General features: G+C 35.5%; 2 protein-coding genes and 2 long non-coding RNA genes across 5 annotated transcripts in view; 2 read left to right on the top strand and 2 right to left on the bottom strand.

Moving 5' to 3' along the window:
* Positions 1-187: 187 nt before the first annotated feature.
* Positions 188-6,512, top strand: LOC106177275 (transaldolase). Its single transcript, XM_013560004.3, has 9 exons — positions 188-380; positions 2,536-2,659; positions 2,876-2,983; positions 3,270-3,401; positions 3,871-3,931; positions 4,144-4,258; positions 4,599-4,728; positions 4,930-4,997; positions 5,781-6,512. The coding sequence occupies exons 1-9, from the start codon at positions 284-286 to the stop codon at positions 5,945-5,947; spliced, it is 1,002 nt and encodes a 333-aa protein (XP_013415458.1). The 5' UTR covers positions 188-283; the 3' UTR covers positions 5,948-6,512.
* Positions 6,393-10,520, bottom strand: LOC106166377 (small VCP/p97-interacting protein). Its single transcript, XM_013544911.3, has 3 exons — positions 10,341-10,520; positions 9,757-9,918; positions 6,393-7,332 (listed from the first exon to the last, which is right to left on the bottom strand). The coding sequence occupies exons 1-3, from the start codon at positions 10,398-10,400 to the stop codon at positions 7,318-7,320; spliced, it is 237 nt and encodes a 78-aa protein (XP_013400365.1). The 5' UTR covers positions 10,401-10,520; the 3' UTR covers positions 6,393-7,317.
* Positions 10,521-14,145: 3,625 nt separating this feature from the next.
* LOC106166374 (uncharacterized) lies at positions 14,146-15,424 on the top strand. The gene is made up of 3 exons (XR_001238791.2): positions 14,146-14,228; positions 14,892-14,938; positions 15,254-15,424. It is a non-coding gene; the product is annotated as an uncharacterized LOC106166374 (long non-coding RNA).
* A 1,068-nt stretch (positions 15,425-16,492) lies between these two features.
* The window catches only part of LOC147764329 (uncharacterized), a 44,994-nt gene continuing 41,844 nt past the window's right edge, over positions 16,493-19,642 (bottom strand). For both annotated transcript variants that reach the window (XR_015332069.1, XR_015332070.1), the window contains one exon: positions 16,493-17,346. This is a non-coding gene — a long non-coding RNA (uncharacterized LOC147764329). The remainder of the gene's footprint in view (positions 17,347-19,642) is intronic.

Here is a 19,642-nt window from a genome sequence, read left to right as displayed (position 1 = left end):
TATTTTCAAGAGAATCTTTTTAAATTGTACATTTTAAGTGTTTGAAAGCGTTTATATACCCTTGTTGTACTTTTATATATGGTATCTCAGTAAAGAAATAGAAAAATAAGCCAACAATATACAACATAAAGACATTATACCCTAATTTTGGCTTGTCTTGACTCCGCGAACCTGGAGGTGAACTTCGTTATCTCTTTAGGTCAAAACTTCGCGGTGTGACTCGACAGAAAGCGTGCCACAGCGTTCTATTTCAGTGTATGATCGGGTTATATAAGCATAAATTATGAACGAGCCGGTGTCAAAAGCTGCAAAGATGTCATCTGTGTTGGATCAGATCAAGGATCACACTGTTGTTGTGGCTGACACGGGCGATTTTGAAGGTGGGTAGTGGTAAATTGTGTTTACACAGTCGGTAGTTCTAAATAGTATTACGTTTAGTGCACTGCGTAAATTATTTAAACGATAAGCCCAACAAGGCAGTTTTTCTGTGGTATTTTGGTATAACAGAATATTCAGGTATCGATGACCAGATAGTTTTTCATAAAATCAAACAGCTTCCAGTCTGCCTGGAGTACATTTTAGACCAATGATTCACTTACTTTCCCTTTAATTTTTTTAAATCGGATTTACATATTACCTGGTTATTACACCTCCTGTTATCAAGAAGTCAGTGTTATGATACTCGCATGTACCTGTGGGTGCTGAATATATAAAATCCATTCTTTTGATTTAGTTAAATAGCTTAAATTCTTATTTGTATAAGAAAAATATTCTCTCATGCAAAAGAAAATATGAAAATAATAATCATGGTGTGATTTTTCCAATTCTTACTTTTTATTTTCAAAAATGTGTAAAAAAAGAAATTTTGCAAAGTTTCGCATCTGAATTATTGTGATGTTAAGGTGGGTTCAGTAATTACCAGTGTAGATTTATGTCCAGCCTGAAAACCTTGCAAGACGTAGTGATGAATAAATGGAATTCATTGTGGAATGAAATCAGTGTTTGCCTCTTAGGAAATTTAGTCGCTGGACCAAAGGTCCAGCCCTCTTGAAAAGTAGCTGGACCAAATATCTGCTGGGTGGGAAAACTTTTCGGCCCATTCTGAAAGTTGTCAACCCCGGGCAGACAGTCCAGCATTAATTTCAAACACTGAATTTCTGTCATTACTTCTTTAACATATCACTTAGGTTCCTGTAATTTTACAATATTTAGGAAAGAAAAGTGTTTTTATTGTTTGCTTAACAAACTTAAAAGTATTTCTTTATACCAGGGCAGCTTAAAATCTTGATTTACATAAATTTGCTACATGTACCATAATCATTTTAAAGCAAACTGGTTGTTGATTTATTTTATCACCATAAAAGTTATCTCCTTTATTTAGTGATTATCTAAATCTGATGAAAAATTGAAGATAAGCCAAATTGGTAGAGTAAACCAAGAATATGTATTACTAAAATTGAATTGAAATGTCTCAGTTATTCTAAAAATATCTATGTCTCTGCATATTTATGTCTCTGTTTATTTACACCTGTCAATCATTAGCACAGCATCTTAATTACCATTCAAACTAAAGGTGCATTGTTTACAGGTGTACTTACCAGACTCACCTGAATTCATGCCAGTTGCATAATTTTTTTTTTTTTTTACCATTTAGAGACAAAAATTGACAGGTGCTGTTCAGGAACATGAAAAATAAAACAGTACTTAAGATTTTTATCCTCTCAAATCATCCATTCTGTCTTTCATTTTATCTCCTGGTACAGACTTCCATTAACTAACCATGCAGGTAAATCTTTTATGCTGTCTCCTTTCTTAATATAAGAGGTCATGGCTGGTATTGGAAAATGTAGCCAGAAGGTGTTAAAATATAGAATATGTATATGTACATCTCTTCCCTTTGAAGAACTATTGTAGCGAATATTTATCTTGATTGGTACAACACGTAGTTGTTTTGTTGGGAATCATTTCCTTTATCAGGGACGTTATCACTTGGTTTAATTTGTTTACATTCAATCTCCAATTTTGTTGCTTTCTGATGAAACTTTAGATGAGAGATTTTGTCGTGACATGCAGTTCCATACCCTTATTCAAGGTCAATAGAAAGTCAGTCGAGCATGATGATAGAAATCTCTTGCAATATAAATGGAAAGTCATGACAATGTCATGGAGGCTGCATTACAGATGCTGTAAGACTGAGTGATAAAATGGGATTTTCAATTTTCCTATCATTTCCTTACAAATCTTGGTGTGTGATTTTTTTTTCTTTTTGAACAGATATGTTTATACCAAGGAAATATAATTGAATTTTATTGATTTTATAATTACCGAGCATGAACACCAAACATTGTACTTCTTCCATCAGAAAATACTGCATATTTTAGTCACTTTCCTTTTTTTTTCTTGTGCAAAAAATAAATAATAATAATAAAATAAAGATTAATGATAACAATTTTCATAGGTATTTTTCTATTTTTTCTTTTGTTTTCAAGTAGCCACAAGATATTAGTTGGTAAAAGTGTATTTATGTTTTTTTAGCAATGAAGAAGTACAAACCTACAGATGCAACAACCAATCCTTCCTTGATCCTGGCTGCTGCGAAGATGGAGCAGTATCAACACCTCATAGATGATGCAGTTCAGTATGCCAAAGCAAAGGGAGGGTATGTCAGTTCTTTTCCTTTTCTTTGGCCAATCTGAATAGATAATACTAAGACAGATTTCACAAGGAAAAGACATGAAAACATCAAACAATCACTGTAATTGGTGCTCAAGTGTGTTTAAAAAAAACAATATAATATTTTGCTTCTTTGTTGATTTGAATATGGTCTGATAACTCTTGATATACTGGTCAATGACAAAATTACATTTTATTTTAGCTCTTTTGATGATCAGTTGGACTGGGCCATGGACAGATTGTTTGTTAACTTTGGATCAGAAATCCTGAAGATTATCCCTGGAAGAGTTTCCACAGAAGTTGATGCAAGGTATGCCATAGTGATTTACCTTTCCAAATATAATACATAAAAAATATGCTTAAGTGTTTGGAATCTATTTTGATATTTGACCATTATCCACTGTCATGTTTCAACATGTTTACCATGACCTCAGTAAAGGATTGTTATTGCATAACTTTTCCATTTACAAGTGGGTTTTAAATCATTTAACATATTGCCCATCATACTTAGAAATACAAGCTCACGGAGAATCACAGTTATGCTGTAATGGCATATTAGTCACATAAGCAGTATATGTTATACAAAAATATTTCAGATTGTCTTTTGACAAGGAGGCTTCCATCTCAAAAGCCAGAAGGATCATTGATTTATACACAGAGAAAGGGATTGACAAGGAAAGGATTCTCATCAAACTTGCAACTACCTGGGAGGGTATTGAGGCAGCCAGGTGATTTCAGTTCCTTACTTTATTATAATGCTTTTCTTTGTGCTCCTTAAATTGAAGGAAAATAATGTACCAGTAATATACAAGCATAAATCTTACACTTATTTATCATGTTTTTAAAAAACATTCAAATTGGGTAAGTTGCATTAAAAGTATAAGAATTTAAGATCATGCACAGAAAACCTGTATATTAAATTAAGAACAAATCTAAAAAAACCTGAAATAATTGTTATACCAATTACATTTGCTTGTATTGAAAGGATGACTGATCATGATGAATAGCTCCTATTGAAAGGGGCCTATTTTGTAATAACTTGTTAAAATGTGTTTACAGCTGTTTTTGTATAGGTAGGCTCTGTCCTGCCCTGCAGATGAAGATTTTTTTAAAATTTATTTATTTATTTATTTATTTATTGTTGTTGACTATTTAAATGTTTAAATAATATTTCTCTTTTAAATTTCTTGCCTCCAGAACCCTGGAACAGGAATATGGAATTCACTGCAACTTGACTCTGTTGTTTTCATTTGCACAGGTACTACATACTTCAATTTTTTTATACACACTTATGCTCTACTGTCTGATTCATAATGGTTGGTTTTGTTTAAACCTGCCATATTATAATAACATCTTTAAATTGCACTGCATATGGATTTTAGGATATGAAACATTTTACCAAATTTTTGCAATTTAATTTTTGTTTTACAAGGTTCTACTTTCTGAAGTTGCAAAAAATATTTTTTGCAGGCTGTTGCATGTGCAGAGGCTGGGGTGACACTCATTTCACCTTTTGTGGGCAGAATCTTTGATTGGTATGTGAAAAACACAGACAAAAAGAAGTTTGAGCCATTGGAAGATCCAGGTTGGTTTTGTTATGATGATAAGAATTAAATCATTGTAATGACAACTATTACTAAATTAAAAAATCTTGGGCTGATAGCAGTGTATAAACATTTAACTTCTTCTGTTTTACTAAAGAAAAAACATGTATTGGGAATTATACAAATAGTGCAAGCTTGGACTGTAGTGCATCCTCTATATCAAATGCCTATTATATCTTTTACAGCTGTCATAAATTCAGAGTTCTCATTTTAAGCCAGTGCATATTCTAATCTTTCTAAAAGAAAATCATTTTAATTATCTGTAAACACAAATGCTTTATTTGTGAAATGTCTTAAGTAACATCTATGCCAATTTTACAGGTGTTCAAAGTGTCACTAGGATCTACAATTACTACAAAAAGTTTGGATACCAGACTGTCGTCATGGGAGCCTCTTTCAGAAATACAGAACAGATAACAGCACTTACTGGATGTGACCTCCTCACTATCAGGTACCTAAAAAAAACATGAAATTAAACTCTTCTATGTACACTCATTAGTATCTGTACATATTGCCATAAGCAAGTCCTCAATGATTATGAAACAATGTGAATTATCAGGAGTCTTTAAATTGAAATGGGAAACTGAACATGATGACAATTGGCTTTTCCATTGCCTGTTTCCATTTCAAATATTCATTTCTTGTTTTCTAGCCCATCACTTTTGGAAAAACTTTCCAGCAGCAATGAGAAAGTTACTGTGTACCTTTCAGAGAAACAAGGTATGCTCACTGTACCTGTTAAGTGTAAGCTTACATAAAGAAAATTAAAGTATGAAGCAAGCGCTGATTCCCTATATTGCATATAAACCACTATTTTTAGTTTCTTATAAAACTCAAACTAAGATGACATGCCAAGGGATAAACGAAATATTAATCACTTGGTCAGCCAAAAATAGTTAAAAAACTGTACCATCTTCAAATTTCTGGTTGTAAACTCGACCTAATTATTCATCCCTCCAGTTTGTAAAAGTCTTCAGAATGATGTAGTATTGTGTGACCCATTAATTTTGTGCCTGCAATAGCATAATTATTCAAATTAGGTGTGGCAAAAATGACCATAGGTTATACATAGCACAGAAGGCAGCAGAATATACTGGTTCAGATATCATTTTTTTAGGAGATGTGAAACGATACCTTTGGGTGTTTCTTAATTTATGCTGTTCGAAACTATATGGTGGCATTTGGTCAGGTTTTAACTAAATTTGTTGGCAATTCTTAATTTGGAGCAGCTGAATTTGTTTAACATTGTATCCAAACTCTGTGAAATAATTATGGAATGAAAACCGAGTCATACACATGTATCATGTTCCTTTGATGTGCAATTGTTTGGTAAAATGCCTTCAAGATTGTTGACTAAATATTCATCTGTAGCATTTTTCTTTTTTTGCAAAATTAGTAAATGGCATAATTATGGTTTTGTTGAAAATGAATGCCCAATATTTGCAACAAATTTACAAGTTCCTAAATAATTATCCAATTATTTTCTTGTCTTTCAATTCTTAGCAAAACAGTGTGAACTGACAAAGATTAACATGGATGAGAAGACCTTCAGGTGGATGCTAAATGAAGATGAAATGGCAACGGACAAGTTGGCTGAGGGAATAAGGAAATTTGCTGCGGATGCTATTAAACTGGAGAACGTGATGAAGGAGAGGCTTTCAAAGGCTTAGGAATACGACGGTCATTAAAAAAACTAAGTGGTCATTCTTTTTTAATGGAAATTGGTGACATTTATCTTGTTAAAATTATTTGCTTCCACATTATAGCAATCTTTGTTGAACAAAGATTTATATCAAAACTTTAAAAATTTTGCATTATGTCCGTGATGCATATTTTCTAAAACACAATGCTTTGACAGCATGTTGAAGAAGGCTTTCACATTCAAGTTTCCTATACTACTACTACAGTTCAGATGAATTGTTCTTGGATCTTTTTCCACAACTGTACAATTCAACTTAAATCAGTTCAACTTAAATCAGTTATTAACAGCACTGCCAGTATAAACAAGTTATTTTTGAAAGTGACACTTTTGCAACATAAATTAGAACAAAATTTGTACTGATTTTAGAATATTATGAAGATTGTTTTTGTTTGCAAAAAATTATAACTATACTATAATAGTATAATATAACTTTATTGAAGTAGAAAAATAACAATCCATGTACTGTTTGTTTACAGTAAGATGAAAGATATTACTCTAGAACTTTTCAAGAAAATAAAAAGCAATTAAAAATTTTTTGACTTATTCTTTTTAACTTGGGTGAATACCCCAGAGCTGTAGGCAGTGAAAAATGGATGAGATGGGGGAGGAGGGCTGTTGAAGGCCCACAATGTAAACACAGTTAGTATTCCTATCACTGCAGTACTCCTCTAGATGTTGGCTAACGATAATCCAAAAGTAGACTCTTGATAGTCTGGGAGAAAGGAAAAGGCTAAACCATTAACAATAAAAATGACATTTTGAAAAAATCACTGAAGGAGGGATTTGTCCTAGCCCAAATTCCTCAGCCAATGGCCCTATGCACAGAAATAACTTTGTATGCTTGGCCATTTAGCAATTAGAGTAATTGGTGTTTTTTACATAACTACATGAAAATCTGGAAAATTTCTATTACCACTATCAACTGAAAGATCTGCCAAAAAAAATAAAAAGAGTACTAAGTATCTCATTCCATATAATAAGCATTGACTTTGGAATAAAAACATGCAAAACTGCTGACAAAGCTTTGAAATATAAGGTACAAAATTTAAACAACACAAATCTCAGCACCCACAAATTTGTTGCTTATCCATATTTTGTAATATGTAGTTACAATAAATCTGTTAGAAAGTTATTGGACTTAAGCAAAGAGTGCGTATTATTGCACACTGGCACCACATTATGACATTTACACTGTACAGATTGATAAAAATTTACACAACCGTTAAATGCATGATGTCATGCAGTTTGTAAACAAGTGTCTGTCATACAGCTCAACTTCTCTCATATCCACATGAACTGTTGTTTTGGATCCACAAAAACTTGGATCTGTATGTCACTTCATCCTACATGCCACTGTAAAAAAATGACTCATTGAAAATTTTAATATGAAAATATTGCAGTGAATTGAATTACAGTAATATTTATATATAAATAGAGTGTTTTCCATGAAATCGTGTGCATGCGCAGTTCGCGCCATTTTGTGCGGGACTGTTTCTCAGGGGGCAAGAGTAGAAGGGGCCTTCATGGACGGCCGTCTCGATGTAAAGTAGATCTCCCGCTCTTTGCATTTATCGGTAATGGGTGGTCATGACAACTGTCTGTGGTGTGTATAACTGCAGCCACCGGAGAGGTAGAATAGACAATGTTTTTTTTTTTTTTTTTGTATTTCCAAAGGTCAGGCGTCCGAAATTGCTATGGATTAGTGCCACTGGTCGTTCGAACATTTCATTGAAAGATATAACTGACAACTTCAAAGTCTGTGGCTGTCACTTCCAATCCGGGAAGCCAAACAGGAAAGAAAGTATGACTATTGATGCAGTACCATCAGCTGATTTACCAAAGTCACGCAAAATGGCTAAACAGTATTTAAAGTGCGACATGGGCCGAAGCGACGGAGAGGAGTAGAAAAATTATATTGAAGAAGCTAATCACAGCAAATTTACTTTCTTTCATCGTTTTATTTAGAAAAGTAAAACTGCGTAAAAAAATATAATCACAAAGATATTTGATTTGTTCACTGCTGAGCTGTTGCATGTCCAAGTCGGCAAATAAATTACTGTACTAGTACCGGTAAATGCACTAGCATCGTGCCATCTTCCAATTAAAATTAATCTAAAAAAGCTGCACATTAACACCTGAGTAAAATTAAACCAACCTACATGGGAAATGTTAATTTAAAGCACCATCATCTGAGACCAAGTTATAATTAAAAACATTACTATATCACAATGTAATTAAATACAAAAAAGAAAACATATTTTTTCAAAAAAAAAAAAAAAAGACTATTATCATGCAAGGATTATTATAACAGCATGAAAATAAAACACTAAAGATTTTCACAACCCAAGATCACAATGCAGAATAATATTGCACATATTCTCAGTTTGGTATTAAATGCATGTACAGAATAAAGCTACAGTACAGAATAAAGCTAATGTACAGAATAAATTTTTGAATGAAAAAAAAAAATGTTTAATAGTAGCGTACACCAACTCTGTCAAAATGAATGTCTTGTAAAAACTGGTCAGTTTAGGAACCACAGGTGCCCAATGAACAGCATCAAACAGAACAGATTCAATGAAGAGATCCTTCTCTGTGCACAAAACAAAATCATACACATGAATGTTGTACACAGCCATTTGACCCTGGACTTGATTGAAGTAGGCTAGCTAGGCTGTTTCTGATTCAAATATGGCCTGTTGTTTTCGTCTAGCTTTAAACATGGCAGTTTTCTGGTGACACAGAGTGGTCCACTAAATATGTTGTGTAGATTTTCTGCACATATCCATCTTGGATAATAAGCTTTCAGACTTTTGAATGTCCGCACAAATTTCTTATCGTATATCCTTGCTGTCTATGAGATACGTTTTTCAGTTCTTTCTTGGAAAAGTCATCAGGTACGTCCGTTAAATTTCTATTCCAAGTACTCGCATGAATGTGTTTTCGAAAAAATTCAGGTGTTATCATGTTACAAATCCTTGAAAATTCAGATCAAAACAAGCACTCGTCGATATGGCATCCGTCATGTACACTCCACACTTGCCCCTTGAAACTTCAAATCCCGCAAAATCTCGTGTTCTCACGGAGAATTTAGCGGAAGTCACGTGACCGTGGAAAACACTGTATTTAACAGCTTGTACTTGTTTACAGATATAAAAATAAGTTGAAACAGGTTAGTTGTTTACTTACGACAAGGCACCATTCCCATGAAAAATCCAAATTTCAAAAATTCCATTGGCGGTATCTAGTGATCACGGTCTGTGCCCTGAATACCCTGTGACGTAATTAACTAGCAGTGCGAGCGAGTTACTCCCAAAGCTGTAATTAAATCTCGGTTGCGCTTGGAGGAGATTCTGACACCTGGCCGCATGCGCAGTAATAAGTTAGAGAGAAAGAAAATGACGGTCGCGGCTGCTTTGAAAAATGTGTTTGTTGATTTTGTGCAACAACAAGATGAAGAAGATGATGTCCATATACACACGACAGATATGAGTGCAAACTGATGAAATCCACAGTTTAGAGATACTACTGTGCATGCGTCCAGGCATCAGAATCTCCTCCGTGTGCAGCCGAGAATCAATTACAGCTTTGCAAACGACGCACTCGCACTGCTAGTTATAATTACACCGCAGGGTATTCGGGGCCCAGATCACTAGATACTGCCAATGGCTTTTTGGATTTTTGGAATTTGGATTTTTCATGTGAACAGTGCCAAATTTTCCATTTTGAAATATTGAAGAAAATCTGCCTTTCCAGTAAGAACATATTCTACATTACCTTCAGACCTTGGGCATTATCTGGCATTTTGTTTAACTTTTCTTCAGTTTCTTGCTGCCTTTGTCTTTTTCTTTTCACAGCCTCTGGGTCTCTTATTCCCCTACTTTCATCCATTTTAATCCTCTTCTCAGCTGCTTCTGCCTGACGTTTCCTTTTTGTTTCCTGGTTAGCAAATCAATGGAAAATACATAATTTATCCTTTCTTTGGCTTTTAAACCCAAACTTCTATACTTACTAAATTCGACCCTTTTAAAGTTACAATTAGAAAATAATATTCATGTAAGAGTAATACGGCACTGGTGTAAGTTCATTTCAGTTAACCGCTACAGTGACGCTTTAAAAAATATTTACAGTATAAGATATTAATATCTGGTATTTTTGTATCAAAGCTAGTTTTCTTTGAGAAAAATCCTACTACTCACGAACTTTCACATAAAGGGGTTTAATATTTGTTCAATTGGGAAAAAATAAAAGGGAGTGTAGTCTGTAGACAAAAAAAAATCCCAAAGCGTACACACTGCAGCAAAATTCTGGAATATTTTGCAATGCAGAAAGCAGTGTTCTGAAAATATTGAATAACTCACTGGAGAGGGTTCATTTAGATCATCACTATAACCTTGTAAACACGAGGTGCACATCCCCATAGTCAGGGTTAAGACAGATGGAAGCTAGCACTGTGATCTTTCCCTTCCGTTTTCCTCCGGATGTTGATTTCTGATACTCGTTAAAGGCCCCAAAGGTGACTCTGGTAAACAAGATAGTCTTTCACGTCACATAGAATTCCTGTCCTGATTTGAATGCAATATCTCAAAAATTATGATTACCGCAAAATATGTGTCGCACTAAAATACGCACCCGTTGCACGGTTCAAACTTAGTGAAAATGTGTAAAGTGTTGTCTTGTCACAACGAAAAGTAGCATCGGTGCATAGCAGACAAGGGCTGAATTGCGCAATACACCGCAACACACTTGAAAAAAAAAACAGTTGAAAGCAAACACAGGGAAGGGTAATTTCAAACAAAATAAAATGTAACTTACGTGCAGAGAGGTCTTTGAAGCAAGCAAGCGAATTGTAAGCTTCTGTTTACGGCTTCAAGGGAACGATTTAGGGTACTTTTGTACCGCCCCCCCCCCCACCCTGTAACTTTCTGTAACTTTCACTTTTCAAACAGTTTTTTTACATTTCCTTGTTCATCTATGTCAAAGCTGTTGAAATAAAATGCTTTTGTAATTACCTGTGGACTTTTTATTAGTTTTAATAACGTTTAATCCAGCCCATTGAAATACAATGTTAGAATCTTCAATTTACACCCGCAGTCAATAACTTGCCGCGTTTTCGTTGGCTAACTCTAAGGTAATTTTATGTGAACAAGCAGTAGCTCATAATAATTTCACAGAGGAAGTCCAAGTATACAATGTATCAATCCTATGTTCACATAAAATAAGGTAGAGTTAGCCAACGAAAACGCGGCAAGTTATTGACTGCGGGTACACTGTAAATTTTCACATTGTATTTCAATGGGGTGGATTAAACGTGATTAAAACTAATAAAAAGACCACAGGTAATAACAAAAACATTTCATTTCAACAGTTTTGACATAGGTGAAAAAGACAATGTAAAAAAAAATGTTTGAAAAATGAAAGTTTCAGGAAGTTACAGGGTGGGGGGGGGGGGGGGGGGGGTATTCTACAAAAGTACCCGATTTAGATCAGTAGGCTACGTGTCAAATTAAATGAATTGGAACTTTCAACCCCTGAAATGTTGCATTCGTTCATTAGATCTAAGGTTTATCTGAAAATGGTCCCATTCAGAATAGGGGACTAACTTGTCCGAGGTCGAAATATGGTCGACCCACTTGAAAACTTCCACACGGGATATCTATTCACAGGGGCGGATCAAGGCTTCTTTGAAGGGGGGTTCCGCGGTGCGAAGCCGACCCTCCCCCCCCCCCCCACCCACCCCTGGTGTGCGTGAAGGGAGAACGGTGCCATTTGGTATGATTCAAAACTATGATTTAACTAGTCAAAATTCTAATTTCAAGAGGGAAATATTAGTGTGATTTTATTCAGAAATCTAAAAGGGGGGGGGGGGGGTCAGGACCCCCCTGACCCCTCTCCAAATCCGCCACTGCGAACATTGATGATATGGCTTTGTTTACAATATCTTTATTTTTTGTTTTTAAATCATTTTGTTTTAATTAATTTTTTTTATTCATTATCTTTATTTGGTTTTTAATTTTAATGATCATTTATTCAATTTTTGTGACAACTTGGCACTTGCAATTCTAGCGCTGTGGTGGTAATTGGAAAATTTATATACCGATCTATACCGGCACATAACGATTCATTCTTACCGATGCCTCTCATGCGAGGTCCTTTATGGCATGGTACGTGTTACGATATTCAATAAATAGATTTTTCATTCAATTTTTGTAATGCAATGTTTCATATTTTCATGCACTATTATACGCCTTTTTTTTTTTTTTTTTTGTTCAATGTTATTGTTGTAAAGCAAATTACTTGCACTTTCAGTAGTTGCAGATAACAATTAAAACGGAATCAAAAGAGTAAAAGGACAGAGAGTTATTGAGTGTAAGTTAAGTTTCTCCAAGAGTCAACAAGTGTAGAACATGTTTTTAGTGTCAGAAAAAGATGGAAAAGGTCAAAGTCAGTAACAGTTAATGTGATTTTTTAATTTCATAACATATTTTAATTTTGATCATCTTTTTATCACATGATAACTGAGTTTTGGATAAGGCCCAAGTATGAGTAATCCAAATAATATTTTAGATATCTTTAATTGAAAACAAGTCTCTTCGGGATTACCTAATAAGGAAATGTTGCATGGTGACATGCAACATGCGAATGGAAAATATTTTGTAATCACGCAAAGACAATGGAAAAGAAAACAAGAAAATGCGTGATCAGTACGGAGAAATTGAGTATAAATATTTGTGAAGTTGTATGAAGCGAGAGTCGGTGAATAAACGTTCGAAAGCTCCAGACTGCTGTCGTCATTCCTCACTATAATATTATTTCAAATTTTAAGGGAGTTTTATTTTTTTCCATTCAGTGTTATTTCTAATTTTCATGCAATATTCTTTTTTCATTTAATGTTGTTTCAAATTTAATGCAATATTTTTTTCATTTGATGTTTTCGAAAACTGAATAGTGGATAGACTTAGATTTTGCAATGGATCGATACTTACCGGCAATTTCGTTGTAATGGAATCTTTTGACATATAAAATGCCTGTCTGTGAAAGATGAGATTTCGATTTAACATGTGAACGAGTATGCTTGACCAGGCTTTTTTTTAATAGGACTCCGCCTCAGGTCGGGAGGGGGGAGGGGGGAGGAGAGTCGTAGCGGAAACACGTACGCTAGCTCCAACCCCCACCGTCCCCACCTCGCCTCCATATAATATGGTACAATTAAAGCAGTGATTTTGCATGTACATGTATATCTTTACATATTGATTTAATCAATATTAATTACACTAGTACAATGCAGGGGCGGATCCAGGATTATTTGAAAGGGGGAGTCCGCGGATGCGAAGCCCCCCCCCCCCCCCCCCCCCCCCTTGGCGAGAAGTTCGGGGCCCGCTGACAGGCCCGCTGAAGGGCCCCGAAAAAATTTGATAGAGGGCGAACGGTGCTATTTGGTACGGTTTAGAACTATGTGATTCAGCTAGTCAAAATTCAAATTTCAAGAGGGGACCACTGGTGTGATTTTTTTTCAGAAATCGAAGGGGGGTTAGGACCCCCCCTGACCCCCCCCCCCCCCCCCAAACCCGCCATTGATTGCAGGCTTTCGTACAGAAAAAACAGATAAAAGGTGTTAAAATGGCCATGTAATCGTTGTTGTCTCCTTTGGAAATCACACAAATCTGAAACTCCATATACTAATGCATTGAAAATATTTCTTTCAACGAACCTCTCTCCTTTAAAGCCTACATAATATTTAGAAAGAATGGTATCAAAGTAAAAATAAATTCATGTGTGACCAATACAACTTTGCTCGGGATGACAATGTTAGCGAGCATTTAGACCTATATAGAAAGGACCCATTTGTCCTACCCATATTAAACTATTTCTACTGATTGGCTTCATTATACAAAATACTGTGGATCTTGGGTTTTAAGATATAGACAGAGTCATAAAAACGCTTTATTCGATTATGATTTTTAAAAGTAATTTTTGTATTTAAGCAGTGTATTTTAACAACAAGTGGACTTCAGTTGTATCAAAAATGTACTGTTAATATTTGACAGTGAACATTTGTGAGCAGTGTTAGCCAAAACCTCTCACCCAAAATGGGCCAAATCTGTTGTAATTTGCATAACAATAAGTTGCCCGTCGAAGTGCAAGCTGAATACTCACTCTGCAATTGGGCACAGTTGAGTGAAGTTGCAACATTATGTGTGGTGAATTCACAAGTTCATGCTTTTATAAGACGTAGAAGCAAGTATATGGTAAGTAGCACTACTTCTTCAATAACCTCCCTCAATAAAACAAGTGCAACCGAATGAGAGAAAATTTATTGTAGATATTAGTAGCGCGATTTGTTGTATTATGCCCATTGTTACTTGTACGTATTCACTCACAATGTCAGAATATGTTGGTTACAATGCTTTGGGACTACAAACGTACAGGAGAAATGGTGCTATCAGCTGACCATTGATGAAACAATAAGTTTGCTTGAAATCTGTCAAACTAGCTATATTTACTTCTGCACGTGTAAAATTTTTTGTATGACCCCCTGGCAATTAAAAGCGCATTTGTGACTTAAATTAAAATGTTTTCGTGTAAATATAAACATAGCTGCACAAAAAAGACCGATTCATTTAGATAATATTAACCTTATTGTCATAGTTCTGAGTTTTGGATACAAGAAGCCTGCCCTGGCAACAATTTTAAAGTCAAATTTAATTAACATTTCAACCGTCACTTTTGAAGACAATTACGATGGCTTTAACGATTTCTTTTAGGTTATATTTATGTACTGTAATGGATTGATCATTTCACCCGGGAAAAATAAGCAATTTTTAGAATGAATCATTTTATCATTATTATTATTATTATAACTACTACAAGAAGGGTCTACATAGCTATTAACGTTCTCTTACTTGTTTCAGATTAGACCTTGGCAATCCATTCATGCTGTCAAAGATCTTTTTGTAAGGTAAGTGTTTTTAATATAATACAACACACGTTCACGCACATGTCAATTGCTAATAAAGCGATGGTTTACACATGAAAGTTTTACGCCGGTTGACTACCGTCTCCAGTGTGCCGTATTCTGTTCCTCCATTACACGACCAACTACATGTATATTAAAACTTGATTAAAACTTTCATCCATGTTATGTGTAATTTATTTCATATATGTTTAAAAGAAAATGTTCAAATAAGATCTTATGCGCTTCTCGAGAATAAGTCAAAATGATCTCAATCTGTCAGTTGAATCAAAATTTGTATGCGTTGTTTTGTTATTTCAGAAGCCCACGGAGAAACTGCAACACGGGCCTGCAACAACAAGGTCTTTGGTTGACATATATCATGCTCAATTTCATTTATTTCTTATATCAAACCCGAATAAATATTTCTATAATTCCTTGTTATTTTTTCATATTGATAGAAAATACACAGTACAGCAATATTTAAATGGGAAAGGGAAGATATTATAGAGTTGTGATAACAGTTTCGCTTTCAATCGAGAAAAGTGTGTAATTTTCTTTGGGGAATGAATATAAAATTGGACATTAAAGGTCTGACCTGCTGAAAGAATATCTAAATTTCAATATTAAGTATAAATTTTCAATCTTGCAATCTATACATAAGATTTAAATTTGTTTATAGAAACAGGCATGTCAAATGAAATGGGGTAATCCCACCTGTCAAAACTCAAATGGAATGGAATGGCCTCACCTGCCACCCCTCAAATGAAGTAAACTCGTCCCACCTGTCACCCCTAAAATGGAATGGAATCGTCCTACCTGTCACCCCTCAAATCAAGTGAACTCGCCCCGGCTGTCTCCCCTCAAATGGAATGAATTCGCCCCACCTGTCATCCCTTAAATGGAATGAACTTGCCCCACCCGACTCCCCTCAAAATGGAATGGAATCGCCCCACCTCCCACCCCTCAAATGGAATGAACTCGCCCCACCTGTCACCCCTCAAATAAAGTGAACTCGCTCCACCTGTCACCCCTAAAATGGAATGGAATCTCCCCACCTGTCACCCCTCAAATGGAATGAACTCGCCCCACCTGTCACCCCTCAAATGGAATGGAATCTCCCCACCTGTCGCCCCTCAAATGGAATGAACTCGCCCCACCTGTCACCCCTCAAATAAAGTGAACTCGCTCCACCTGTCACCCCTAAAATGGAATGGAATCTCCCCACCTGTCACCCCTCAAATGGAATGGAATCTCCCCACCTGTCGCCCCTCAAATGGAATGAACTCGCCCCACCTGTCACCCCTCAAATGGAATGAACTCGCCCCACCTGTCACCCATAAAATGGAATGGAATCTCTCCACCTGTCACCCCTCAAATGGAATGAACTCGCCCCACCTGTCACCCCTAAAATAGAGTGAACTCGCCCCATATGACACCCCTGAAATCGAATGGACTTGTTCCACCTTTCACCCCTCACATTTGATAGACTCGCCCAAAGACAAGACGGCTTTTTCTCTCACTCATATCATTCATTTCAATCTACAAGCAAAGACCAAATTTTCAATGTATTATTTATTATATGGCATCTTTAATGACAGAAAACCACGAACAAACAAATGTTTACTGGAGGACTCATGTGCTCAAATAATATTAGATAATGAGGAAATAGAACAGTCTTTTAACAGAACTGGATTCATTGGACAAAGAATAGGCCGACAGCCGATATTTAACCGGAAATGATAAATCTGAAAATTGGCACCTTCATAATTTACTCAAATTAATAATTCGTGCCATTATAATGAAACTGCTTTGTGTTAATTTCAAATTTTTCATCAATTTTAAAATTTAAAAGCACTTTTAGATTTAATCTGGAGAACAAAAATTCATTCAAGTAGGGAATAGTACAGGTTCAAAAATCCAGTACATACCAATTTTACTATAATTCTGTGTATTTTAGACTGAGCAAAAACTACCCCCAAAAAGCGCATTTATTTTCATAAATTGCTTGTCATTCACAAGTGTAAATATTAACAATAAAAATTGACTTATACAATGTAAATTATAATAATATGATAAGGTAGTTGATTGGCTAAATAAACAATCTTACCCGAACTTCAACATCGTAATAATTGCACTTTTACTCTCAACTTTGAAATGTGTGATTTATTTGCAAACACTGAAAATCTAAAAAGAACATGATCGATCTTAGAGCACCGTTTCAATATGTTGTTATGTGTTTTAAAATCACAGAGAGAGAGAGAGAGACCATGTACAATTTTCAACATATAACATCTGCGGTGCGAATGAATCTGGATCTGAGGCAGCTTTTAAAATACGTCTCGGAGACCAGGAAAGCCTAATAGTCAGGCGCACGTGCACTCTGCAGAAACTCGGCAAAGGCGTTTGCGGTTCTGAAATATCAAAATGACATTTAAATGGTGATATTTCAGTCTTCGAAAGCAGAGAATCCGAATGAAGATTAGATTAACTGAAAATGGAAAAACCTCTGCCCATGCCGAAAAAAATCACATTGAGGCTAACTGAAAACCAAATTTAAAAAACGGGTTTTGTATATAAGATTAAATAATTTTGATATTTCACCATGGGAAGAATCACAAGAAATTATGCCGCCAATACTTTTGGAAAGCGTTTACAAGGTAAAGGGACCGTTTCCAGACCCTACTGTACTAACTGTGGATCGATCCATCTCCGAGGGATTTCTCGCTAAATTGCAATCTACTTAAGCGGCTTAGATGTCTATCACGCCTAGTGAAGCTGCTAAGGTGTAATGAATTATTGTTTAGCAACTTCAGTACGCGTACGACATCTAAGCCGCTTAAGTTAAAAGCAATTTAGCGAGAAAACCCTCGGAGATGAATCGATCCTGTTAGATTGATCTAGGTATAGAAACCCAGTCAAAGACTAAGGAATTAAGGATATTGTCACCCTTCGCCCAAAACCCCTTATTTACTGCCTTACATACATTCTTTTGGGTAATTAATATATCTTGTGTGTTTAGTGACGTAATTAATTAACATTTACACATACGCCATCTTACGGGAGACGTCATAATAAGATTTTGGGGTAAAAGCTGAAAAATCGGTTTCTCAAATTTCTCTTTAACTTGAGCACTCACGATTCACACTAATATATCAAGTACATGTACTATGAAAGTGTTAAAAATACGAAACGTGTTCAGGTGGCCTAATTACGTACAGTGAGTGACATTGAAGTGGCAGCATCTGGGCACCAAAATCAAACTATCTAATATAACTTTCTTCATGTTATATTTGTGTTTTTACTGGCAGCATGTGCTTTTCAAGATTTTTAAAAATATCACTATGCAACATTTCTCAAATCCAGTCAACTACTTAGGCCAACTTGAATTTATTTTCTGGTAGTTTGAACTCGTAAAAAACACGAAAAGCTTTTACTCACATGACAAATTTGGTACAATTTTCTAAGCTGAATGAAAATTTCGACCCTGCCGCAGTGCGACTTCATCACACATATCAGCGTCCTGTCCTCATAGTGTGCAGCTGTCAAGTGACCAGTCAAGAAGATACGAGTAGTGCGTACTGCGCTGAGCGACTTACTGTTATGCAAATTACAACAGGTTCGGCACATTTTGATTGAGGGGTTGCTGTTAAAATTATTTTCATTTGAATTACAGTCTGGTTTATTTGGAGGCACAATAAGTCTCCATCTCGAAAGAGGATTAGGCAGGGTCTAATTTCAAGAAGGAAAGATTGGTGTGATATATTTTGCAGAAACCGAAGGGGGAGTCAGGACCCCCCCTGACCCCCCTCTAAATCCGGCACTGATTATACCCCTCGCTTTCTCTCTCTCTCTCTCTCTTTCTCTCTCTCTCTCTCTCTCTAACACACACACACACACACACACACACACACACACTTTCTCTTTCTCTCTCTCTCGTCTTTCAACAGACTATCTGCTTTAATTCATAAATTATTTAATTGCTCTATAAAATGATATAATAAAAAAGAACAAAACAAATCAATTTTGTTGGGTGTTTTAAAAACATAATCTCAAGGAGACTATATATGTGGTTTGTAAATGCTTGGATAGACGGTCGTCTATCCTAAGTAAAAAGAAAAAAAAAGATTCCCTGCCCGCCGTGACGTTTTCTCCCAAATGTAACATATTCCATATGTTGAGAGCGAGCGCAGGAGTTGTAAAATATTATAACCCCCCTCCCCGCTTCTCTCTCTCTCTCTCTCTCTCTCTCTCTCTCTCTCTCTTCAGGATTGAATCTGACAAAATAAACATTATTGCAAAATAAACAATAAAAAATTTATCATAATTTTAAATAATCAACTATCAAAGTTGTTAAGATTCAGAAAAGAAACGTCAAAAGGACACATATGTAAGTGGTTAGTTCAACAATGAGACCTTTAACATGCCTAAAAACGAGTCTGAGGAAAATTCATTTAAAAAAGGCACAACTTTATCAAAATTAAAACGATCAAGATGGTTTTCGAACTTGATCTGCAAGCAAAACAGTAGGAATGGATTTGTTTAACCATTATGTTTTAATTAATTTGTAACTTAAAGTGTTTATCAAATTTTGTCTACTTTTCATTTTCATCTTAATCTGCCAATAATTCGTAAATCGATATCTCCAGGGGCGGATCCAGGATTCTTTGAATGGGCCATTATAAAGGGGGGGGGGGGGGGGGGGGGCTT

This window comes from Lingula anatina, chromosome 1, assembly GCF_051362555.1.
Source record: "Lingula anatina isolate TDL-2025a chromosome 1, LinAna3.0, whole genome shotgun sequence".
NCBI lineage: Eukaryota > Metazoa > Brachiopoda > Lingulata > Lingulida > Lingulidae > Lingula > Lingula anatina.
Note: the sequence above shows the minus strand (reverse complement) of the source record. Positions and strands in the feature narration are given on the sequence as shown.